The 27,543-nt window shown below is 31.1% G+C and overlaps 1 protein-coding gene across 10 annotated transcripts in view; it reads right to left on the reverse strand.

Moving 5' to 3' along the window:
* Positions 1–27,543, reverse strand: part of PTPN4 (protein tyrosine phosphatase non-receptor type 4) — a 200,699-nt gene that overhangs the window by 118,533 nt on the left and 54,623 nt on the right. For all 10 annotated transcript variants that reach the window (XM_074301815.1, XM_074301810.1, XM_074301808.1 and 7 more), the window contains exon 3: positions 8,702–8,809. In XM_074301815.1, the coding sequence (XP_074157916.1) occupies positions 8,702–8,809 (108 nt within the window). The remainder of the gene's footprint in view (positions 1–8,701; positions 8,810–27,543) is intronic.

Below are 27,543 nucleotides of genomic sequence, written 5' to 3' on the forward strand. Positions count from 1 at the left end.
AAACATTTTAAATTTAATGTAATGAAAATAATCCACTTTATACCTCACAATGCTCTTCATTTCATTTATTGATAAACTTCACCTGTCTAGTTTATCCATACAAAATTTTCTTTGTTCACTGTTCACTTTTGGCCCTTCTCAAATCTTAACAGGAACTAAGCTGTAAGTGTAACCTAAGAAACAAAAAACAATGGGAACTTTGTTCTATTGCTATTTCAAGAGTATACTGGAGGATTCTCATTAAGTTTACTCCAAACCAGTGTTATTTTGGTAAACATTTAACATTCATCACTCTGAAAAAAATATACATACATACAAAAATGTATGTGTTAATGCAAGTGTACATAACTATTATAAATTTTTTTATAATAATAAGATTGTAGCCTGCAATTTAAAAAATGTAAATTCTTTATTCTTTATTGTAAATTCCATAAAACCAACTGTTTCTCATATAATGCTTTCACTGATTTTTGCCAAAATACTTATAGACATAGCCAACATTATAGTCACAATTCAAATATGATTTAACAAATGGGATGTGTTAACCATCTGCTAACCTTTTTCCTAATAAAATTGTCAATAAATGACATATAATCTGTTAAAATATTTCTCACTCTTGTACAAATCATATTCATCAAAATGAAACTTCTTTTAGCTTTAGCACCAGTGATTTCAATAGTGTTAGCTATTTTTAAAAATTTTCATACAGTTGCAAAGATTGGAACATTCAGAAAGTTTAAACTAGTATGTTTTGAAATTTCACTTAAATGGTTTAATATATGTTAGTTTTTCATTAGGCCACATAGTTGGTTGTAATAAATTAAGATAATCAAAAAGATTTCTATCATTTCAATTTGATAAAAGATATAACTTCATGTTTTAATTATTTTCTAATAACATTCTCAGAAAAAGGTACTAAATTATTTATCTATCTTAAAGTCTTCAATGTAAGATTTATGCTATTTCCAATCTTTAAATTTTTCAAACATGTTAAGATGCATTTGATGAATTTTTATGCTTTATGAGTAATTAGCTTGACAGCAATGAAATTTGAAGTAATGAAAATTCTTCAAGAACATCGATCTTTACATCAAAATATTACACAAAATTAATGTGAACTTGAGAGAAATTATTATTAAATAATCAACTATTAATATTGAGGAAATTCAGGATTTTTTTCCCCTTCCTATTTCTTCATTCTCTTTCAGGTCAAATCACCCTCTAAATAACAGAGCTGATAATAAATCAGAGTTGACATTCTTTTCAATCTAGTTCAAACTCCATCCAAATGGGTAAGTTTAGTTTGGATTAAAGAATAAAAGGAATTTACTTTAGGTGAATTCCAGTCCTAAGTATTTTATCAGGCTTGGTGGGGTGGCAGATCTATCTAGATTATCTGAGGTTCAAGGAGTCTGGGAGGAGTGATATGATCAAAGATTTATCTCCCAGCCTCTTATAGTATTCTTTCTACAAATGTTAACCAATGCTACTGCTACTTGGTGGCCATAACCACCATGTAAGGGGCAAGAGCTTCTATGATCTATCTTTGGTTGAGAGAAGGCCAAGAGATTAATTCCTGTTATTAATTATTCATAAGTCATATTTAACAAAAAGATATATTACCCAGAATTATGTCTCTCAAACGTTTTATACATCACAAACTAATCTCTTTGCCAAACTAGAATAAGAATAAGAAAAATAATACAAATTATAGAACATGCATAATACACAGCAGTAACAGCTCTTAAGAAACATAATGTGTATTTTGTTCCCCTTTAAAAATTTCAAGTTCTTTAGCTACAGCTTCTAAATTGGTGCAATTTTTATTATACTGGTCACAAATAGAATAAATCAAATTTAGAAATATTTAAAAATAACTTGCTTTATTTCAGATACCTAGTTGTCAACTGACAACAGCAATAAATGCTTTAAATAAGGTCAAATTTTAGGAACTTTTTCATGTCAGAAGTTGGTGAAAATTAAATTTCTTGCACTATAAATTTAAGTCCATTTCTCTGACCTGCTTTTACCTATATCCTACTATAAAAATATTTGCAACACTTGAGACTATTGTACAATGTAGTAAAAAAAAATTTAAACTATTTGTAACAGCTCTTTCAGCGACAAATAATAGTAAATTGAGGGGATGCCCATTAATTGAGGAATGACTGAACAAGTTGTAATATTTGATTGTAATGAAACAATGCGCTATAAGAAATGAAGAGCAGAATGATTTCAGAAAAACCTGTATCTGCAGGAAATGATACAAAGCAAAATGAGAAGAACCAAGAGAACACTGTACAGAGTTTAATAGCAATACTATACGAAGATCGACTGTGCATAACTTAGCTATGTTTTGTTTTTTTTTTAAATTAAAGCTTTTTACTTACAAAACATTGACCCTTGCAAAACCTTTTGTTCCAAAATTTCCCCTTCTTCCTCACACCCTCTTCCCTAGCTGGCATAGATAGTCCAATACATGTTAAATATATAACTTAGCTATATTCAGTAATATAATGAATGATCTAAGACAATTCCAAAGGTTTCATGATGAAAAATGTTATACACCTCTAGAAAAAGAAAGCAAAATATTTTTCACTTAATTTTTTCTGTTTGTCTTCTTTTACTACATGACTAATATGAGAACATTTTTTACATAACTGCACAAGTTATCTGTATCAAATTGGTTGTCATTTCAGTAGAGAGAAATTAGAACTCAAAATTCAGAAAAAAAATGCTAAAAAAATTTTTATATGTAATTGGAAAAAATAAATGAAAAGAAAGAGAAAGGAAGCTACCAACATTCTCAAGAGAAAAAAAATTTAAGGTCAAAAATATATTTCTATTTATTTTGAAAACATATTGTTAGGATACATTCATTATCTAGGGCTTCTGTAAAAGAAAAAGAACCATCTTGATTTTTTTTTTTGTCTCCCAAGCAAAATAGGGGGACATTCCTCAGGAGATTGTGTCAGAATACAATGTATCAAAGTACTGAGTTTATGCTATTTTTGTCTCAGCATGTTTGCTTGTTTATTTCCAAGTTAGGATGGATCATTTGTAAATGTTTACTTGTTCTATCTGTATTTCATTGCTCATAATAATTTGTGCTTAAGGATATTTTACTATGTCTCAAGTCTATAGCAGGGATTCTTAAACTGGGGTTCATAGAAATTTCAAAACATGCATGAAATGGAATGAGAAAAAAATATAAATTAATTTCCATTAATTTCTAATTAAAATGTAAAATTTCTTCCAATTAACAATTTTAAAAAACAATATTCTAAGACTTTGTCCATTGGCTTCCCAGTCTGCCAAAGAGCCCACAACAACAACAAAAACAAAACAAACAAAGATTTAAAAACCTCTGCTTTATAAGCCACAGTTTTGAAACAGCCAAAGCATAGAAATAGCTACCTTCTATGATCATTCTATGATTGTACTGGGTACATTCCTGAAGATAGAAGATCATGTGGCTTATGGTGCTAGATAGTCCATTCTTTATTTTGTTTATTTCCTTGAGTTTAAATGAAAATGACTTGATAAGCTTGAAATCTCTTTAGCTCAACTTTTCCATCCACTATAAAAATAGGATCTAATACAGGCAAGTAAATAAACAATGAATCCTCTAGCAGATTCTATATCAAATGTTCTCTCTCCAGATAATTAATGGCTGCTTATTTTTTAGCCCTACATTCATTCATCAATAAATTTTACTTTTCAGTTTAAAAAATGAGCAATGATTAATATGGAATTTTATTTATAAGAATTGTACATGTTTAACCTATATCAGATTGCTTGCTGTCTAGGGGAGGGGGAAAGAGAAGAGAGAGGGAGAAAAATTTGGAACACAAAGTTTTGCAAATGTGAATGTTGAAAAATATCTTTGCAAATATTTGGAAAAAATAACTTAATTTTAAAAAATAAAATTAGCACAGGACATGGAGAGTTTGGAGACCTGGATATGATTTCATTTTGGCTTCTTCTGTAACCTTAAGCAAACACTTATAAATGGGGATAATAATAATTATACTCACTAGGTGTTTTTAAGGTTCAAATAAGTTAATGTATGTCAAAGTACTTTGTAACCAAAAAGCAATACACAAATTAAAGGTTGAGTATATGGTTTCAAAATCATTAATATTTCATTCCCCTTTATTAATTTTTCATTTTTAAAGTTTCTACATATCTGAAAACAATGGAAAATCCTACACGTAATTTGTTCAGTGCTTTAAAAAGCAATATTTCCTCCAATAATTTTTTGAAAATTCCTTTCACCTTTCCTTGGTTCCCCTAAGTACTATCTGGTTACAATAAAATCCAAAGTCTTTGAAATATTTAAGTCTCATTGGAATGAATTGAAAAGAACCGGGGCTAAGGCTTTTAATCCTAGAATTTGCTTCTGTGTGTCCTTGAGCAGCCTCTTAATTTTCTAGGATTAATTTTCTTCTTCTGCAAAATGAAGTTTTAAATTTTTAGTCAGAAGGACTAAAGTAGCAAGTAATGATTTTTTAGAATTACATTAAAACTGATTTGATGGAGAAGAAAATTTCAATAAATTCTATGGACTGACCTCTTCCTATAACTACATTAGTATCATCCACTAATAATGTTCTGACATCTTCAAGTATACTACAATGAAGTGTTTGGAGTAAAATAATAATTAACCTTTTAGGTGATGTAGAATACTTTTAAAATTTTAAATATCCTCTGCTTCTCAAATAGTTTACTCATTAGATATGGTGATTTTACACTCTCTTAGAGGTAAATAAGAGAAAAAAATTAAGAACTGAGTATTAGATAAAAATGAACATGAGATTCACAAAAAGGAAAATAAAGAATGAGGTTAATGAGTATACAGTGTAATGAGTGTAAGTAGGAACATGGACAGCTATGGCTAGTACATCGTAAAATTAACAGCAACTTCATATAAAACTCAAGATATTTTTCTAGAGCTTTTGCAATAGTCATCTATCCATTCAACTCTTTATCCCATATGTCCGACATTCCTTCCTCACTTCTACATATCACAGAATCTTTCTCCTTCAAGACACACAAGTAAGATTCTGCAGAATCTTTCCTAATCATCTCTTTCCCCACGATTGCTAGTATTCTCCATTCCAAACTCCTTTGTATTTATATTTATTATGTACATATTTATATATTGTTCTCCACATTAGAATTCAAGCTACGATAGGGATTATTTAATTATATATTTGTATACCTAATACAATATAATTGCATTATATATATTTGTATACCTAATTCTTAGCATAGTGCCTGACACAAAATAATACTTTAATAAAACTCAAATTATGGTCTTGATTATTTCTATAATGATACCTTCAGTCAAAATGTTGGATTCAGGATGAGAGGATTATTTGGCAGTAAAGCCTTTTTCTTTCCAGAACAACACTAAGTTTTCTGTACAAAAACTGTTCCAATGTGAGCAGTGACCCCTGCTTTTGGAAATAGAGTCCCTAGGGAAAGGAAAAGGCCAAATCAAATTTTAATTTTTCTCCTTTTTAAAATCTTCTCTTTCTATAAGTCAGTCTAATTTTATTAGTACATAATGATACATAATATAATGGATAAAGAGAGAAACTAAGAGTCAACAAGACTTGGGACTCCTGATACTTCCTGGCTGTGGAACCCTGAGAAAATCACTTAACTTCAGAATCCCTGACAAATTCTTAAAACAACAAGTTCCTATAAATTACTAAGTGCTTATCTGCATTAACAGAGGGGATTTTTTAAAGCAAGACTTTTGTATACAAATTGCTTGATATCTCACTATATATAAATTTATATATAATTTTTTTCACTATTTATATAGCTTAGGATATTAGACTTATCAAAGAAAATTAATAGAAAGTTCCTTTCTCATTCAACAACTTAACTTTCTTATCCTAGTTGCATTAATTTAAAGGGATTAACCCATCCCTTTAGAATGTATTATGGAGTGTGCTGTAAATGATGATATAAATCTAACTTCTGCCAAACTGATTTGTAGCTTTCAATTCCTGCTTTATCAGGTAGTTTGAAGACTGAAAGTGTTATTCCAGCTTTGTCCTTGCTTATTTTAATTATTTCCCATAATATTATAGACCTTTTGATATTCCAAATGAAATGTTATTATTTTAACAAATTCTGCAAGTAACCTCCCTCCCACCCCCACCCCCAATTCGTGTGACTTAATTCTGGTAGCATTGTCATTTTTATTATATTAGCACAGCCCAGGCAAAAGAACTGACTATTCCTCCAGATATTTAAGTTATTTTTTTAAATCTCTTCATAGTGATTTATGTATATATCTTAAGTATATATACTTAAGTAAACATTTGAGACAAAAACCACTAATAACTGAGGGGATATAAAAAAAGGCTTCATTTAGAAGATGTGTTCAAGTTGCCTTAAAACAAAAAGAATTCTAAGGCTGAAGAATTGAAAGAGTAACAAGCACATAGGTTGCCAAATGCCATACTACAGAGGCAAAATGAGGGGAGAAATATAGCAGAGGAACTTGGATGGGGTGAATGAGTGAGCAAAGAATTCAGGAAAGTGCTCATAAATCTCTATGAGCAGAGGAATAAAGATATTTTTGACAGATAATGAATAGTATTAAAGAGTGGTGAGTTTAGGGGAATGATAGTGAGTTCAGTTTTAGCCACCCTGAGTTCAGGAGTCTCTTGGATATATTGTTCTAAATTTCAATAGGCAAGTGATAATGTGGGCCTAACTGGCAGAGGAAAAAACAATGTTGCACCTATACCTCTGAGCTCTTTGTATGGAGTTGTGAAACACCCAGCAGACTTGATGAAGTTGCTAATTAACATCAAAGGGTACCAATAAATCCTTTAATAAAACCACACATATAAGAATTAATCTTAATTCTTTATGAATATATTTTTGTTTTCAATTTGTAATACATTTTAAAATGAATTTTACAAATCATGACTTTCTGGTTAAACCTGTATTCCTTTTTAATTCTTCAAAATTTTACCTTCAATTATAATTCTCAATGAATTAGGAAAATTATTCAATGTGTCTTTAAGAATTTTTATTTCCTGCAAATTAAAGATATCTCTCAGATTGACGAAGATGACAAGAAAAGATAATGATAAATATTAGAAGGGATGGGAAAAACTGGGACACTGATACATTGTTGGTGGAGCTGTGAATGGATCCAACCATTTTCCAGAGCAATTTGGAACTATGCTCAAAAAGTTATCAAACTGTGCATACCCTTTGTTCCAGTAGTGTTTCTACTGGGCTTGTATCCCAATAAGATCCTAAAGGAGGGAAAGAAACCCACATGTGCAAAAATGTTTGTGGCAGCCCTTTTTGTAGTGGCTAGAAACTGGAAACTGAGTAAATGCTCATCAGTTGAAGAATGGCTGAATAAGTTATGGTATATGAATATTATGGAATATCATTGTTCTGTAAAGAAATAACCAGCAGGATGATTTCAGAGAGGCCTAGAGAAACATTAACTGATGCTAAGTGAAATGAACAGAACCAAGAAAACACAGCACACAGTAAGAACAAGATTATATGATGATCAACTGTGAAGTACTTGGCTCTTTTCAACAAGGAGGCGATTCAAAGCAATTATAATACAGTTGGGATGGAAAATGCCATCTACTTCCAGGGAGAGTTTTATGGAAACTGAATGTAGATCAAAGCATAGTATTTTCGCCTTTTTGTTGCTGCTGCTTGTGTTTTTTTCTTTCTTGCGATTTTTTTCCCCTTTTGATCTGATTTCATTTTTTTCCCTCAGCATGACAAATACAGAAATATGTTCAGAAGAACTGCACGTTTAACCTATATTGGATTATTTGCTCTCTTGAGGAGAAAGGAGGGAAAAAAATTTGGAACACAAGGATTTGCAAAGGTGAATGTTAAAAACTATCTTTGCATGTATTTGGAGAAATAAAATACTATTAAAATTTTTATTTCCCACTCTTTCAACTGTGTAATAGTGTATCTTTTAGTTCTACTGTTCTAAGATTTTATGAAAAAGTTTTTGTCCAATCCATCGATACTTATCATGATTACAAATAAATTTCTCTAAAGTATTTAATTACTAAGTCTAGTACCCCTTTAAAATTAAAAAAATATATATCATGGGCATAAGAACTAGAAAGATCAAAGATCATTTGGTCTAAGTCCTTCATGTTACAGATAAAGAAAGTGAAGCCCAACAGAGTTTAAGTAACTTACTAAGATTGATACAACCATTACTTCAAATTCTTTATATTTGCTGAATTCAGGCTCAAACAACTATTTTGCTTGGATATATCTACTCTATCATAAAAGTGGTATTAAAAATTATTTTGTTAAAAAGATTTTTTAAACAGAACTTGTAACCATAGCTTCATAGCTCATATCCTATGTGTGTCAATAAGCAGAAATCAAATTTGGTGTATTTTACTTTCTTGTGCTATATAGGCTGGAAAAGGAGAATAGATTTAATGATCGGACTAGAAGATTAAAACCTAAAAGAAAATAACTCATTATGCATTAGAATCAAACAAAAAAAATTAGCTAATAAATAGGGGAAAATATATAGGAAAGGTTTAAAAAGTGAATGTTAAATTATTAAACTTAATATTAAGACTACTAAAACATGCAATTTTTATAAATAAAAAGTCCAATAGAATAAAAAAATTTTCAGAAAACCATAACAAAATATACTTACTGGGTTATCTGTAGAATCATCAGCCAATTGTAAACCAAAATAATCTCTTTCAGTTAAATCAAGATGTTTAAAAACTATATCCAACAGAACTTGTCCCTGATCGTGTTTCTAGAAGAAAAATGAAAGAAAAAAAAATTTATGTCCTCACAACACATTAAAATTCTAATCTGGTCATTTTACACTTTACATTAAGATTGGAGGTTTTTCCATAATAATTCTATCTATAAAAATGGGAAAGAAAAATGAATATACCAATGTAATATGACATGAAAAACTTCCCAAAATGAGAACACACTTTTAGTAATCAAATTTGGAAGAGCTACATTTACAGAGGTTATTAGTTTTGGGATGAATAAAGTCAAAATTAAATCAGGAAGAATAGACATAATACAGAGAAAAATCTTTATATTAAATATTTCTGAAAAAAGCATGATAATAGAGAAATTGAGGAAATTGACAAAAACATGCAAAATTAAAATTATATATACATATATATATATATATATATATATATGTGTGTGTCTGTGTGTGTGTGTGTTCAAAGGTAAAAACTGTTACCTAGCATATGAAAAAATGCTTAATTCACAGATAATAAAATATGCAAATTATTATAATTCAAGCTTTAATTCATATTGATCAAATTGGTACAGATAATAATGGATGAAAAAAAATAGTGTTGGAGGAGCTAAGAGAAGGTAGATACTACTGGTATGACTGTAAATTCTGATCAACAATTATAATTATGAACATTGTTCATATTCTATGACCCAGAGATCATACTACTGGACGTATTCCGTAAGGAGATCAAAAACTCAAGAAATGCCCACATAAACCAAAACATAAATAAATAATCTTTTCTTTATGGTAGTTAAAAAACTAAGTAGACTGGATTGCTTGTTAGGAAATGGCTCTAGTAAAGTGAAATATATTGATATAACATCATTGCAAAATGTAGAGTTTATTCCATTTAGCATTTGAAACTTAAGTAACCAGTCCTTTCAAATTCATTTATTTCCATATATTCTACAATCCAGCTATACTTGCAGAAAATAAAATACTCAATAATCTATCTCCCTATTATGCTTTATGATTGATTGCTTCCCTCCACCCTGCAGTCCTGGAATACACTCCTTCACCTCTTGGCTTCTAAACCTTCTTTAATTCTATTTTTTACAAGAGTTCATCTCTCCTTCCTTCCCCAAATCCCTGCTATTACTATCTTCCCTCTGAAGAAGTGAGTGTGTGTGGGTGGGTGGGTGTGCGTGCACACGCTCATATTCTATTTCTGCACAAAAGGAGCTCCCTGCCCTGGACCTTGTGCTTTTGCCCTTTTTTTGTATGCCTATTACTTAGCACAATGACTACCATGATAGGAGCTTAATAAATGATTTTTTCATTGTCATATTTGATATCAGACAACAGCAAGAGAATATCAGTGAAATATGTCATGTCTCCCTTTCACCATGTGACCAATCCAATTTTATCTCATAAAATTTGTTGATGTCCTATTCTTTGAAACTTCTCAAGGCTTATATTTACACACACCATTTGCCATTTTGTAGCCTTCTTCTAAGAGATATTTATCTTCAAAGGCAGTGGTATTCAATGTCTAATCAACAGAAGAAGCCTCTGATAAAAATACTATTATTACAAGATGGACATTTGCTTATTTTTATTCTAAGGCAGTAACTGAAAAAGATAAATACTGTTGCTCCATTTCTCAAGGAATCCTGAATGATGATCTTGATGTAAAACAATGTTGTAACAGAGCTGATAAGGTGACAAATGTTTTTTGAACTAAAAAAAAAAAAAAAAAAAGCACAATGGGACCTTATAATTTTTTCAATTAAACAAAATTACAAAAATGTGGTCCATTGTTGACTATCAACTGCAAAAGTCTGCTTTGTTCCCTGCTAATGCTCTTCTTGAGAGTACTTTCAGTTGATGGAGAAATGAGCCTCATAAAGATTTTGTACTAATAGAATATGCACAAAGGTTGGCAGTTGATATTTACTTGGACAAGATTTCATTTTCAGAGCACAAACAAAAAATCTTTAGAGCTTCTATAAAACTAGATTATAACTGCCCTCAAAATATGTACAAACATACCATAAATATCAAAAAAGGAAACTTTATGGCACCCTAGAATAATCATGTAAATAAGAAAGGCGGAAGGAGGAAGGAATTAAGTTTTTGTATGGAGCCCATTATATTGTAGGCACTGTGTTAAATACTTCAAAAATTCTATCTCACTGTTTCTCATAACAATCCTATGAAATAGAGGCACTATTAAGATCTCATTTAATAATTAAGGAAAATGAGGCATAAAGAAATTTAGTGACAGCAATTTGGAACTATGCCCAAAAGGCTATCAAATTGTGCATACCCTTTCCAGTGTTATCTACTAGGTCTGTATCCCAAAGAGATCTTAAAGGAGGGAAAGGGAGCCACATGTGCAAAAATGTTTGTGGCAGGCCTCTTTGTAGTGGCAAGAAACTGGAAAATTTAAGTGGATAACCAACATTTGGAGAATGGATGTTATGGAATATTATTGTTGTACAAGAAATGTTGTACAAGAAATGATCAGCAGGATGATTTCAGAGAGGCCCGGAGAGACTTACAAGAACTGATGCTAAGTGAAATGAGCAGAATCAAGAGATCACTGTACATGGCAACATTATGTGATGATCAATTTTGATGAACGTGGCCCTTTTCAACAATCAGGCCAATTCTAATATTCTTGTGATGAAGTGAGCTACCTATACCCAGAGAAAGGACTGTGGTGACTGAGTGTGGATCACAGCATAGTATTTCCATTCTTTTTGTTGTTCACTTGCATTTTGTTTTTTGGTTTTTTTTCCCTTGCCTTTTCATCTAATTTTTCTTGAGCAGCAAGATAATTGTGGAATTAAGTATAGAAGAATTGCACATATTTAACATATATTGGATTACTTGGGAGGAAAAATTCAGAATATAAGGTTTTGTAAGGATTGACATTGAATTATTCATGCATATGTTTTTAAAATAAAAAGCTTTAATTTAAAAAAAAAAAAAAGAAATGTAGCAACCCTTTTTGCAGAGGCAAGAAATAGTGTACAATTAGCCTGTGAAGGAAATCCAAAATGCAGGTGGACAAAATTAGGGGGATTGGGAATTCTATGTAGTGGTTCATACTCATTTCCCAGAGTTCTTTCTCTGGGTGTAGCTGGTTCAGTTCATTACTGCTCTATTGGATTGATTTGGTTCATCTCATTGTTGAAGAGGGCCATATCATCAGAATTGATCATCATATAGTATTGTTGTTGAAGTATATAATGATCTTCCTGCTCATTTCACTCAGCATTAATTCATATAAGTCTCTCCAGGCCTTTTTTTAAATCATCCTGCTGGTCGTTTCTTATAGAACAATAATATTCCATAATATTCATATACCACAATTTATTCAGCCATTCTCCAACTGAGGGGCATCCACTCAGTTTCCAGTTTCTGGCCACTACAAAGAGGGCTGCCACAAACATTCTTGCACATCCAGGTCCCTTTCCCTTCTTTAAAATTTCTTTGGGATATAAGCCCAGTAGTTAACACTGCTGGATCAAAGGGCATGCACAGTTTGATAACTCTTTGAGTATAGTTCCAAATTGCTCTCCAGAATGGCTGGATACATTCACAATTCCACCAACAATGTATCAGTGTCCCAGTTTTCCCACATCCCCTCCAACATTCAGCATTATCTTTTCCTGTCATCCTAGCCAATCTAACAGGTGTGTAGTGGTATCTCAGAGTTGTCTTAATTTGCATTTCTCTGATTAATAATGACTTGGAGCAACTTTTTTATGTGGCTAGAAATAGTTTCAATTTCTTCATCTGAGATTGTCTGTTCATATCCTTTGACCATTTATCAATTGGAGAATGGCTTGGTTTCTTATACATTAAGAGTCAATTCTCTATATATTTTGGAAATGAGGCCTTTATCAGAATCTCTGACTGTAAAAATGTTTTCCTAATTTATTGCTTCCCTTCTAATCTTGTTTGCATTAGTTTTGTTTGTACAAAAACTTTTCAATTTGATATAATCAAAATTTTCTATTTTGTGATCAATAATGATCTCTAGTTCCTTGAAATATTTTTAGAAAGAAAACCAGAACTAAAGAGATCATTTGCTTCTTGAATACTCCAAGTAATAGAAATCAGAAGAAATAAATAAATGCAGACAGTAACAGCAATAATGACAACAGAAAGAATATAACAAATTCCATTAATGACAACAGAAAGAATATAACAAATTCCTTTATATTTGAATATTTTCTCTCTTGGCCACTTGCAGAATTTGCTTGTCACTGGAATATGAAATTTAATTATGTGTCTTGAAGTTCGAAGGATAGAACTTTTTTGGAAGAAAATGTAGCTTCTTTGGGGAAAATCAAATTAAGAGAAGCAGAGGAAAAACTGGAAAATGAAAATTTGAGAGTGACACAAGAAAATCATGAAAAATTAGTCAATGACTTGGTAAAGGTGGCATGAAAATTTAAAAAATAATAACATAAAAAGCAGGTTTGGTGAAGTGGGAAAAGATAAACAAAAATTCATTGAAGAAAACTCCTTAAAAAGTACAACTGGTCAAAAGTAAAAGGGGCCAAGAAAAAGAGGTACAAAAGCTCACTAAAGAAAATCATTCTTTAAAAAACTGAACTGGACAAATAGAAGCTAATGACTTTGTGAGATATCAAGAATGACTTTGTGAGAAACCAAAAAAGAATGAAAAAGAAAAGGGAAGAAAATGTGAAACATTTCATTAGAAAAACAACTGACCTAAAAAAATACATCGAGAGATAATTTAAGAACGAATGGACTACAATTCTTTTTGTACAGCAAAACAACTGTTTGGATATATATACATATATTGTATTTAATTTATATTCTAACCTATTTAACATGTATTAATCAACCTGCCATCTGGGGAGGGGAAAAATCAGAACAAAAGGTTTGGCAATTGTCAATTTGTAAATTACCCATGCATATATCTGGTCAATAAAAACTATTAAAAAAGAAAAAAAAAAAAAAGAATGAATGGACTACCTGAAAGCCATGATCAAGGAAAAAAAACAAAAAAACAAACAAACAAACAAAAAAAACCTAGACACCATCTTTTAAGAAATTATTAAGGAAAATTGTCCTGATATCCTAGAACCAGAAGGTAAAATAAACAAACATTGAAGAATCTACCAATCACTTCCTGAAAGAGATTCCAAAATGAAAACTTCCAGGAATATTATAGCCAAATTCCAGAGTTCCCAGGCTAAGAAGAAAATATTCCAAGCAGCCACAAAGAAATAATTCAAGTATTAGAAAGCCACAATCAGGACAACAGATTTAACAGTTTCTACATTAAAAGATCAGATGACTTGATAATTCAAATGGCAAAAGAGTTTAGGATTACAACCAAGAATTACCTATCTAGGAAAAGTGAGTATAACTCTTCAGGGGGAAAAAATGGTTTATTCCATGAAATTCAGGATTTTCAAATACTCTTGATGAAAGGACCTAAATTAAAAATCTGACTTTCAAATACAAAACAAGAGAATCAAGAATGAAATAGTTAAGAGAAATAATTAGGGGTGCAATAAGGTTAAACTGTTTACATTACTACATGGAAAGATGATACTTGTAACTCTTAAGAATTTTCTTATTGTTACTTATACCTTCGGAATCCAATTCTTAATATGCAACAAGAAAATTGGATTTACACACATATATTGTATCTAGGTTATACTGTAACACATGTAAAATGTATGGGATTGCCTGTCATCTAGGGAAGTAGAGGGAGGGAGGGAAAAATTGGAAAAATGAATACAAGGAATAATGTTATTTTTAAAAATTACTCATGCAAATGTACTGTCAAAAATTTTTTTATAATTTTAAAATTAATAAAAAAAGAGAAGCTTCAAGAAAAAAAAAGAATTTTCTTATTATTAGAGCAGTTAAAAGGAATATACATAGACAGTGGGCACAGGTGTGACTTGAATACGATGGGATAATTACATAAAAAATAAAATTCATGAGTTGGGAAAGAAATGCACTGAGAAAGGGGAGAAGGAAAGGTGGAAAGGGTTAAATTATCTCAGATAAAAAAGGCATGAAAGAGCTTTTACACTGAAATGAAGATGAGAGATGGAGAAGAAGCACATGTACATTGCATTTGGCTCAAAGAAAAATAATATACAAAGTAGTTGGCTATATATAGAAATCTATCGCCCTATACAGGAAAGTTGGAGGGAAGAGAGGTTAACAGAAAGGAAAGGGAAAAGCAGAAACCAGAAGGATTTTTTTTTACACTTTTGAGGATGTATAAGGTAAAAGAGGAGAGGGAGTAGGATAAATGGGGAAAACAGGAAGGAGTGAAATATACAATCAGTAATAATAACTGTGAAAAAAAATTACACCAAGTTTGTTCATTTGGCTTGTGTTTTCTTTCCCAATGTTATCAACAGGGAAATATGTTTTGTATGACTCCATATGTATAACATATCAAATCGCTTGCCTTCTCAAAAAAATAGAAGAGGGAAAACAATAAAGAACATGGAACTCAAAATTAAAAAAAAAAAAAAAGGTTAAGAATTGATTTTACATGTAATTGGGGGAAATTAAATTATTAAATTTTTTAAAAGAAAATCAGGAAATGACATTATATGAGGACTTTTTCCTTTACAAAAGGGTACAAAAAGTATAAAATAGGATTATTATTTTTTTTAAAGCTCAGTTCCCACAGCGATAAGGAACTTTGTTTATGGAACACTAGAAACAATTTTAAATAAACTATCTTTGTTTGTGAATGTTAGCATCACTAAAATAGATTAGCAAGTTACTTCAGTTTAAAAATGTAGTGGCTTTTTCAACTTAAATGCAGAAATACAATATAATTGAAAAGAATACTATGAGTTCTTCCTATCTGCTCACTTGTGTTTATACACATTTGAAGTCATTACCAATTTAAAATAAAATTTAAAAAAATACCAAAATTAAATTAAATTAAAAAATTAAATTAAAAAAATAACGTAAAATAAATTGTCTCTTCAATGAATCAAGTAGCAGTATTCAGCATATCATTAAGTTTTGCAGTTGAAAAGTATCTTAAGATATCTCGGCAGTAAAACTGGGTTTATTGTTGAGCCGTGTACATGTATGTTACCATATTAGAATATAAAGGGGAAAAGTAGAAATTGCTTTGAAGAAGTTTCACTCTATTGGATATTAATTTGGTAAGTAAAATGGACACAGATAAATCAATATAAGGAGGAATAGAGAACTCAAATGGGATGAGAAGAGTAGAACTTTCAATAAGACTTTACATATCCTTTGACCGAGCAGTGTTACTACTGGGCTCATATCCCAAAGAGATCTTAAAAAAGGGAAAGGTACATATATGTGCAAGAATGTTTGTGGCAGCCCTCTTTGTAGTGGCCAGCAACTGGAAACTGAGTGGATGCCCATTAATTGGAGAATGGCTGAATAAATTGTGGCATATAAATATTATGGAATATTACTGTTCTGTAAGAAATGACCAACAGGATGATTTCAGAAAGACCTGGAGAGACTTACATGAACTGATGTTGAGTGAAATGAGCAGGACCAGGAGATCACTATATACTTCAACAACAGTACTATATGATGATCAATTCTGATGGACATGGCCATCTTCAACAATGAGATGAACCAAATCAGTTCCAATAGAGCAGTAATGAACTGAACCAGTTACGCCCAGCGAAAGAACTCTGGGAGATGACTATGAAACACTACATATAATTCCCAATACCCTTATTTTTGTCCCCCTGCATTTTTTATTTCCTTCACAGGCTAATTGTACACTATTTCATAGTCTGATTCTTTTTGTACAGCAAAATAACTGTTTGGACATGTATACATATATTGTATTTAATTTATACTTTAACATATGCAACATGTATTGGTCAACCTGCCATCTAGGGGAGGGGGAAAAGGGGAAAGGAAGGGAAAAATTGGACCAAAAGGTTTGGCAATTGTCAGTGCTGTAAAATTACCCATGCATATATCTTGTAAATAAAAAGCTATAACAATAAATAAACAAAAATTCCTCAAATGACTCCTTTTCTCCTGAGTAATTTTTCTGTGACTCTGGTACATGGATATAAAAATAGATATAAGAGCCAAACATTTACTGATACTATGTAATAATTTGGCAACCTTCACATTCAGTTATGGGACCCCCATATGGGGTCACATACCACAGTTTAAGAATCTGGGCTTATAATAAAGCTATGATAATGTCAAATTCAGTGAAAAGTTAGACAATTTGGATAAGGCATAAAATGCAAGCAGGTGAGTAATATGAAATAAGGCTAAAAAGCTAAGTTAAAGATAAGAATGCAGAAGACTTTACAAGCTAGGCTGAGGAATCTTATCTTAGAAACAATAGGAAAGAGGAGAAAATTATTAAGCAAGAATATATCAAGGTAAAACCTACGCCATAAGGGTTTTGGCAGCTATGGGGATTAAGTATTGGAACATTGAAGTATGGGGGTTAGAAACAAAGCTAAGAGTGCAGAGGAAGTTCAGATGACAAATGATAACTTAAACTAGATTAATGACCATAAGTGGTCATTGTGAATTGATGTGAAAATCAATGTGGATGACCAATGGCTATCTAAAACCCAGCATGTCACAAAAAAACTCATATTCTCCCATAAATACATCTCTCTTTCAAACTTCTCTAATATTTTCAGGAACTACAGGTTCACAACCATAGTGTCATCTTCAATCCCTCATTCTTCTTCACCCCACATATCCAATCAGTAACCAAATCTTATAATTTTTTTTCTCTAAAATATATCTCATATTTGTCCGTTTCTTTCCGCTCACTCACATAGCCTCCTTAATTGGCGGATGCTCCAATCCATTCTCTATTCAAATGCTAAACTGTTTTCACCAGACATCCATACTGGGTTATCTGCCTCAATTTCATCTATATACACTTCTATTGTGCCAAATTTGTTTCTTCTATTCCCTTTCCCTATATAACCCATTCTTCTCATCTTTGTCTTCTTCTAAGACCATTAAAGCAGAATAAGATCCACAGTCCTTTGTGTCACTTTTATTTTTCTCAATGACCCTCAAAGATATACTAATGTTATGGGAAGACATGTGTCTCTTATCCCCATATTAACAATTCACCCCCAAAAATTCATGTTCAATTAAACAAATTAATTATCCATGTTTTTCTCAGTAGCTGTGTTTACATTACAAAATAAGTTCTTTGTTCTGGCCTTTTCAACAGGAGTTCTTCATTAATTACAAATTTCTTCTTTTCCCTTCTAAGTTTATTTTTAGGGTGGCCAGATAAATTATTTTTTTGGATGTAACTTATCTCTTCCATTTTGTAACACTGGATCTCAAGTTCTCCTTTCTTTAACAATGCAACTGCTAAGTTTGTGTGAATCTTCTCGTAATTCTTGATACTTGACTTCCCTTTGGCTACCTGGAACACTTTTTTTCTTTAATCCTGAAGTTTTGAATTTTGGCTTGGATATTCGTGAACATTTTCATTTTGGGGTTTCTTTCTGGAAGTTATGGATAGACTGCTTCTGTTTCCAATTTAACCTCTGATCTAAAAAGCTGGGTCTCCTCTGTGAGCAACAAATTATCTAAAGGACATTTGTAATGTATTTCTAGATAACTCAAATATGAATATCTATGACAAGAGGAATTTACATTTTCAGAACAAAAATAAAATCAATAAAATTAAAATCAGATTATCATCTTCTGTTACTCCACTGCTGCTAATTATAATGATATTACAGGCTATTAATTATCAGGAAAGGATAAAAATTAATTAGCTTAATATTCATTATATTTGGGGAATGGAGGGTGAAGTAAAGAGGAAACACTCTTCTGAGTTAGATAACAAGATACAGTAGAAAGAAGACTGGCTATAGTGAGAAAGCCTGGATTAAATCCTACTAAGTTTTACTTTAGACAAACCACTTAACCTCCCTGTCTCAGTTTCTTCATCTGTCAAACAAGGGGGGTTGCTGATCAAATAGCTCCTGACAATCCCTTGAAGTTCTTACTCTATGATTTTTTCTAAACTTACAGTTGTTTTATAATACATTAAAGACAAATATACATATCAGCAGAAAGCTTATAGTATTTTAATTTATTACTTAAAAATATAAAATTAAACATCTCTTTTTCAAGGAGATTTCTGATTTTTACTTCAAAAAGAGAAGTAAAACATATATCAATACATCAAATAGTAAAACTAAAATGTTTTAAATGGCAACCATTATATAATTTCACATCAATATTAAATCACAAAGCTAATCAAAGGCAATTGACATTACAATTATTTATATACTAAATTAGCAATGAAGCCCAATTCTAGTAAATATGGCATAATTCTAAAATAGCTAGACTACCAAATGGATTTATCTATTAAGGAATCTTGCCAATTAAAGATCTGTCAAGAAATATTTATACTGAAGGTAGTTGGGTAGCACAGTGGAAAGAGCACTGGCCCTGTACTCAGCAAGACCTGAGTACAAATCCAGCCTCAAAACTTACTAGCTATGTGACCTAGAAAAACCACTTATCCCCAAATGCCTCAAAAAAACTTTTATATTGTTTAATATTTTTTCTGCTTCATATTACTGTAACTAGGTTTATTTTGGTGAAAAAAATACAAATAAACTACACTCTTGGGTGATAGCAACAGAAATATCTACATTCAGAATGTGAACTTTTTTTTTTTTAAGGAGCTATATGTAATATACAACTGATTAGTTTAGCAAAACAAGATGCTTACAGATTCAGATGAACTGTCAATTCTGAGCAAATTAAACAACTCTATAAAGTTTCTGAAATTTCTTTCAAAAAGATATAACTTCATATGGGAACCAAGATGATGGAGTATTTTATACATTTCACTTAATATCCAAAGAACTTAAAAATAAGTGTCAATAGAATTTTGGAGCAGCATACCCAAAAATTGGCATACGATATTTTCCCAGCCCAAGACAACTTAGACAGTCAAAACTTTGTGATAGCTGAATAAGGGCTGGCTAAAAGTGCAGTGTAGTGACAATACTAACATTGGCTGCAGGCCTGGAAGACAAGAAAAGTGACGTTACAGTAATGTCTAAAGCTCTTACCACTCAAAGACAACAAGATAACCTCCCTGTACTGGAACTTGGGTGTGAGTCTGGGTAATGTCTGGCAACTTCACTGCCCTACTGTCCGTTACCTAGAACTAGATACCAGTTTCAGGGCACAGAGAAACACCTGTAGTCACAAGGGCCTTAGTGATAATTCCAAAAGGGGATCATTATTAGGACTTGGAAGTTTCAAGGGGAAAAAGCTGGTTAAGGACTATAGCACAGACCAGGAGAGCAGTAATCACACTGTTCCCCATAACACAGCATCTGGAAGCAGTAAAAAAAAGTTTTCCAGAATTAGTTTTGAAAATAGCAAGGCAAAAAAAGACGGATGCATGAAAGTATATCCCACCTCCCTTAGAATAGCAGAACTCTAACACACAATTCAAAGTCAAGAAAGAGACTGGAAAAATGAGCAAAAAAAACCTTGAACTTGATCATAAAAATCCATATGGCAACAGAGAAGCTCAAGACAAATTCAGAAGACAACAATAAGCAAAGTCTCAAAGCAGGAGTTGGAGAGGAAAGAATTGCATATTGGACTCAGAACCAACAAGAATTCCTAGAAGAGCTAAAGAAAAAGAAAAAAGAAAAAAAAAGATTTCAAAAATCAAGAGATACAAAAAAAATTAATAATTTCTTAAAAAGTAGAATTAGCCAAATGGAAAAAGTAAAAAAAGTTCACTGAAGATAACAATCCCTCAAAAATTAGAATTGGTCAAGTAGAAGTTAATGACTCCAGGACACATCAAGAAAATAACAAAGTCAAAAGAACGGGGGGAGGAATGTGTAGCATCTTATGCAAAAAAAAAGAAAAAAAAAGAAAAATAACTGATATGGAAAACAGATCAAAAAGAGATAATTTCAGAAATATTAAACTACACAAATGCCACATTTTTTAAAAAAGTGCCTAGACACATTTAAAGAAATTATAAAATTGCTTCAATATCTTAGAAACAGAGAGCAAAATAGAAATTGAAAGAACCTACCAATTACCTACTGAAAGAAACCCCCAAATAAAAATTTTCAGGAATATTATAGCCAAATTCTAGGGAACCTAGATCAAGAAAAAAATACTATAAGTAAACTATTCATATAACACAGAAGCACTATCAAGTTAATACAAGATTTAGCAACAGCCACAAAAAAGGAACAGAGGACTTGTAATAATAGTATTGTGGATGGCAAAGGACCTAGGATTACAACCAAGAATAACCTAGCCAGCAAAACTGAACTTAATGGTTTTTTTTTTGGGGGGGGGAGACGGGAGATGGAAGGGAATGGTCATTTAGTGAAATGGAAAATTTCCAAGCATTTCTGATAAAAGGAACAAAGTTAAATAGATAATATAACATTCATACACAAGACTCAAGAAGCATAAACAAACATTAAGGGGAAACTGCTTATATTCCTAAATGGTATATACCATGTAATTCCTAAGAAGTTTTATCTTTATTAGGGCAGTTAGAAGAATTCTTCATAAGACAGAAGGCACAGGTGCGAGTTCATTATGTTGGATTGATCTCAAAAAATAATAATAATAAAAATTCAGTTAAGAAAGGGACACATTGGGAGAAGGAGGAAGAAGAGGGATGGAGAAAATCATTTCACATAAAAAAAAGGCATAAGAAGGAGTTTTAACATTGGAGAGTAAAATGGGAGAAGGGTATAGACAATGCTTGAATCTCATTCTCAGAACTTAGCTGGTTCAAAAAGGAGAAAAAATATATGCATTTATAATATATATTTATATTTATGCACAGTTAGTTGTGTAATCTTTCTAATTAAGAAACAGGAAAAAAACCAAAAATTTTACCCTCTTTCAGAAGGAAGGTAAATTAAAGGAAGAAGTGGCCACAAGCAAAACAAACAAACTTTTGAAGAGGAAAAGGATAAACAGAAGAAAAAAAATAGTATGGAGAAAAATACATAGTTGGAAATAATAACTGTGACTGTGAAGGGAATAAATTCATCCATTAAATAGAAGCAGATAGTAGACTGGATTAGAAACCAGAATCCATCATTTACAAGAAATATACTTAAAACAAAGAGACAATAAACAACTGAAATAAAGGAGTAGAACAGATTTATTATTCTCCAGCCTAGTAAAAGAGGCAAGGGTAGCAATCATGATCTCAAAATAAAAGAAAAGCCAGCCCTAATTTAAAAAAGTTAAGCAAAGAAACATTTTGCTAAAAGATAACATAAACAATGAGCCAATATTAATACTAAATATAAATACCAAATGTCTTAATATCCAAATCCTTAAAGGAAAAGTTAAATGCGTTACAGGAAGACATAGATAGTTACATTTTATTGGTAAGGTAACCTCAATTTATACCTCTTAAGAGTCTAACCATACAATAAGTAAGAAAAGTTAAGGAAATAAATATATTTTTAGAAAACTTAGATATAACAGGCCTCTGGAGAAAACTAAACAGAAATAGAAAAGAGTATACCTTTTTCTTACCTGCACAAAGCACTTTCAAAAAGAGTAATTATGTATTTGGACATTAAAAACCTCACAAACAAAAGCAGAAATGCACCCTTTTAAAACAATAATGCAATAAAAATTGTATTCAATAAAGGGCCTAGGAAGCATAGATTAAAAATAAGTTGGAAAGTAAATAATCTAATCCTAAAGAATGAACAAGTCAAAGAACAAATAAAAAATATAATAAATAATTTCATTAACTACAATAATAATTCAACAACAAAATTTGGGCATGCAGCAAAAGCAGTACTTAAGGTAAAATTTGTATATCTAAATATAAATTTATATCAATAAAAGAAAAATAGAAGATCAATGAATTGGGCGTGCAAATAAAAAAACTAGAAAAAGAACAAAGAAAAAATTCCCACTGAAACACATACAAAAAACCTGAAAAATCAAAGGAGATGAAAAAATAAATAAAAGTAAAAAAATTAGTGAAATAAGGAATAAAACTAGAAGGGTAATTTTTATTAAAAAAACAAATAAAAAATATAAACAATTGATGAATATGATTTTTAAAAATAAAGAAGAAAACCAAAATATGAAAATTAGGACCAATGAAAAATAAAATTAAAGGAATTTTAAAGGGAGATTTTCCTCAATTATATGTCAATATAATAGACAATCTAAGTGAATTATGGATGGACAGTTACAAAAATATGAATTGATCAGATAAACATAAAAGGAAATGGAATACTTAAATAACCATCTTAGAAAAAGAAATTGAAGAAGCCATAAATGAGCTCCTTAAGAAAAATCCCTAGACCAGACTGATTCATAAGTGAATTCTAGCAAACACTGAAAGAACAAGTGATTTCAGTACTATGTAAACTATTTGAAAAACCAAAGACAGTCTCTTACTAAATTCTCTGTACAACACAAATGTGGTTTTGATATTTCAGAAAAAAGTATCAAAGCTATCAATAGTCACATGAAAAAATGCTCTAAATCACTTGAGATACACAAGTTAAAAGAATTTTGAGGTGCTACTTTACACCTATCAAACTGGTAACCTGACAAAAAAGGAATGACAAATGCTAGATAGAGGAGATATAGGTAAATAAATACATTAATGTAGTGCTAGTGAAGTTTTGAACCATTCAGTAAATCAATATGGAATTATGTCCAAAGGGGTATCAAAATGTTTATATGTCCTTTGCATAGTAATACTACTAGTAGGTCTATACTCCAAAAAGATCAAGGAAAAAGGATATATAAGTACAAAAATATTTATAGCAGCTCTTTTTCTGGAGATAAAGAAATGGAAATTAAGGATATGTTCATCATTTGGCAAATGGCTAAACAAGTTGTGGTATGTGATTGTGATAGAATATTACTGGGATATAAAAAATGAAAATGTGATGGTTTCTGAAAAACATGGAAAGAGTTGATGATATAAAGTAAAGTATGATATACATAAATATGAAGTAAAGTAAGTATAACCAGGAGAAATTATGTATAATAAAAATATTTATATAATGATCAACTGTGAAAGATTTTAGGTTCTCTATCAACACCAGATTGTATGACAATTCCAAAGAACTCATGATGAAAAATGCTATCCATCTCAAAGATGATGAAATCTGAGTGCAAACTGAGGCACTTCTTTCCACTTTTTTTAACCTGCTTTCTGAGGGGACAAGAACATACATTTTGTATGTCTTCATATGTAAAATTGATATTATGTTGCTTTGACTTCTCTTTGGGTGAGGAAAGGGTTAGGGGGAGGGATAGAGAGAATTTGGAACTGAAAATTCAAAAATGAATGTTAAATAAAAAACTTAAAATAAGGGGCAGCTAAATGGCACAGTAGATGAAGCACTGGAAGACCTGAGTTCAAATCCAGCCTCAAGATTCAAACACTTCATAGTTATGTGACTCTGGGCAAATCACTTAACTCCAATTACTTCACTACCACCCCAAAAAAAATTAAAATAAAAAAAAACACTTTTAAGTGCTTAGATATAGGTATATGTAACCTAGAGTTACATTAAGACTTTAAGAAAACAAAACCACCATTAAACTCCATACTCATAATTCATAAAACAGACAAAAAGGAACTAATTCACTAAAATAGCAAATAATTTTGGTGATAATTTATTCAAAATGAATAAACCAGAAATATTAGAATGAGAAAACTATCTTCTACACAATCAACCTAAATGCCAAGTACTACAAAGCAAAGGCTCATAAACATATTTCCAAATCCAAATTCTCATTAAGTCCCTTAATTCTTTACAATGAATAACAAACAACTTATACAGATTGTATTTTGTATCTTTTAAATGTCAAATAATAATTTCTATTTGGAAACTTTATAAGGTTCCTCTGACTTTTTCCTCCCCTGTATCCCTAAATAATTGTCTTTGATAGATCACTGCCATTTCTGTTTAGGGGAGTGCAAGAATTTTTATCTAATTCAATGCCAATCAAATAGTATATATTAAACTATTAAGATCTTAAGAGCCATGAAGAGTTAGACACAACTTAACAACAAAAAGTGCACAGATGTGATTCTTCTGATTACTCTATACAATTTTCTTACCAAATTATAGTCTATCTAAAATGTGCCAACAATCCTATCTAAGCTCTATTGAGGTGCACATCAGAAGGAAGACTAACACTGAAAATGGATCGATCACCAACTAATTTTAAAACAGTACTTCATATTTTTAGGAATGCTCAATAATAAATAAGTAAATATCTTATAATAAAAATAGGCTTCTCTTTCATGCTTTAATAAAAATAAGGCCCTTAATTACATTGAGGCCAGTTCTCTAAATCTTTACCTATTATATACAATATTTTTGTTTAAATTACAGCATACTTTGAAAGCTTTCTCCTAAAAGAATTTATAAATGATACATAATAAAAGTTAGATCCAACAAATATTTATTTAATCCGTATCATGACATCAATATTATTTTGTAATTGGTTGGTAGGCAATATAAACTATAAACCTGCTGGGCACTTGGAAAACAAACAAGATTTCTAGTCAGAGTTTACTTTGTTTTCTTCTGCTGTGGTATTTGTTACAGGAATATTTTACTGGACTACTAGAACCCAGAATGAGGTCACTTAAATTATGTCTTGCTTGTTTTGACATTTTTGTTATGTAATCCCAGTATAAAAGTTAAATTCTGTTTAAATTTAAATAAAAGAAAGCTCAGCCAATTTAGCTATATGTACAATTCTTGCAAATAATTGCTTGTATATTTAAATTCTAAATCTTTCATAAAAGATTAGCCTTATGAATACTAATTTGGATAAATGTTACAACATTTTGCTTCAATAAAAAATTATAAAACAAGAAAGGGCTACAGTGCAATTAGATGTGCCCTCTTTACAAGATTTTGGGAAGACATGGAGTTGCAAGGAATAGACAGGCATGTAGGGGTTGGCATCTACAATATTGGAGGGAGTATAAAATACATGAGTCTTTGTATCTAGAATCAGAAGGATTGAGTTCAAATCTCTTATCAAAATAAGTATCTCATTAGAAGGAAAGCAATAAACTGGGAAAACATTTTTACAATCAAAAGTTCTGATAAAGGCCTCTTTTCCAAAATATATAGAGAATTGACTCTAATTTATAAGAAATCAAGCCATTTTCCAATTGATAAATGGTCAAGGGTATGAACAGACAATTCTCAGATGAAGAAATTGAAACTATTTCTAGCCATATGAAAAGATACTCCAAGTCATTATTAATCAGAGAAATGCAAATTAAGACAACTCTGAGATACCACTACACACCTCTCAGATTGGCTAAAATGACAGGGAAAGATAATGAGGAATTTTGGAGGAGATGTGGGAAAACTGGGATACTGATACATTGTTGGTGGAATTGTGAATGTATCCAGCCATTCTGGAGAGCAATTTGGAACTGTGCTCAAAAAGTTATCAAACTGTGCATACCCTTGATCCAGCAGTGTTACTACTGGGCTTATATCCCAAAGAGATTTTAAAGAAGGGAAAGGGACCTGGATGTGCAAGAATGTTTGTGGCAGCCCTCTTTGTAGTGGCCAGAAACTGGAAACTGAGTGGATGCCCCTCAATTGGAGAATGGCTAAATAAATCGTGGTATATTAATGTTATGGAATATTATTGTTCTGTAAGAAATGACCAGCAGGATGATTTCAGAAAGGCCTGGAGAGATTTACATGAACTAATGCTGAGGGAAATGAGCAGGACCAAAAGACCATTATATACTTCAACAAGAATACTATATGAAGATCAATTCTGATGGACATGGCCCTCTTCAACAATGAGATGAACCAAATCAGTTCCAATAGAGCAGTAATGAATAGAACCAGCTACCTAATAAAAGAACTCTGGGAAATGAGTATGAACCACTACATAGAATTCCCAATCCCTCTATTTACTCTCTAGTGGTATCTTACCTTAATGCTTCCCTTCCCATACCTACAAGTGAGAGTTGAATCACTTTTGAGTTTCTTTCTTCAACTATTTTTTTGATACTATTTTTGCTGATCTTCATTCTTTTCAATAATACAAATAATAATATTCAGTATTTATTATATAATACATTAGGATTTTCAAAGCACTTTACAAATATCCTCTCATTTTATTTTTCAGATAACTTTTGGAGGTAGATGCTATTAATTATTCCCATGTTACAATGATACTGAGGCAGATGAAAAAAAAAAAAGATTGAATGGCATGAATCTGAGATACTTTTTTTGGGGGGGAGATGCTCTATTTATTTATTTATTTTGTTATGGCTTTTTATTTACAAGATATATGCATGGGTAATTTTCAGCACTGACAATTGCAAAACCTTTTGTTCCAATTTTTCCCTTCTTCCCCCCACCCCTTCCCCCAGATGGCAGATCAATATATGTTAAATATGTTAAAGTATATGTTAAATACAATATATGTATCTGTGTCCATATAGCTATTTTGCTGCACAAGAAGAATCAGATTTTGAAATAATGTACAATTAATCTGTGAAGGGGTGGGGGGAAGAAGGGAAAAAATTGGAACAAAAGGTTTTGCAATTGTCAGTGCTGAAAATTACCCATGCATATATCTTGTAAATAAAAAGCCATAACAAAATAAATAAATAAATAGAGCATCCCCTCCCCTAAAAAAAGTATCTCAGATTCATGCCATTCAATCTTTTTTTTTTTTTTGCCTCAGTA

This window comes from Sminthopsis crassicaudata, chromosome 3, assembly GCF_048593235.1.
Source record: "Sminthopsis crassicaudata isolate SCR6 chromosome 3, ASM4859323v1, whole genome shotgun sequence".
NCBI classification, from domain to species: domain Eukaryota; kingdom Metazoa; phylum Chordata; class Mammalia; order Dasyuromorphia; family Dasyuridae; genus Sminthopsis; species Sminthopsis crassicaudata.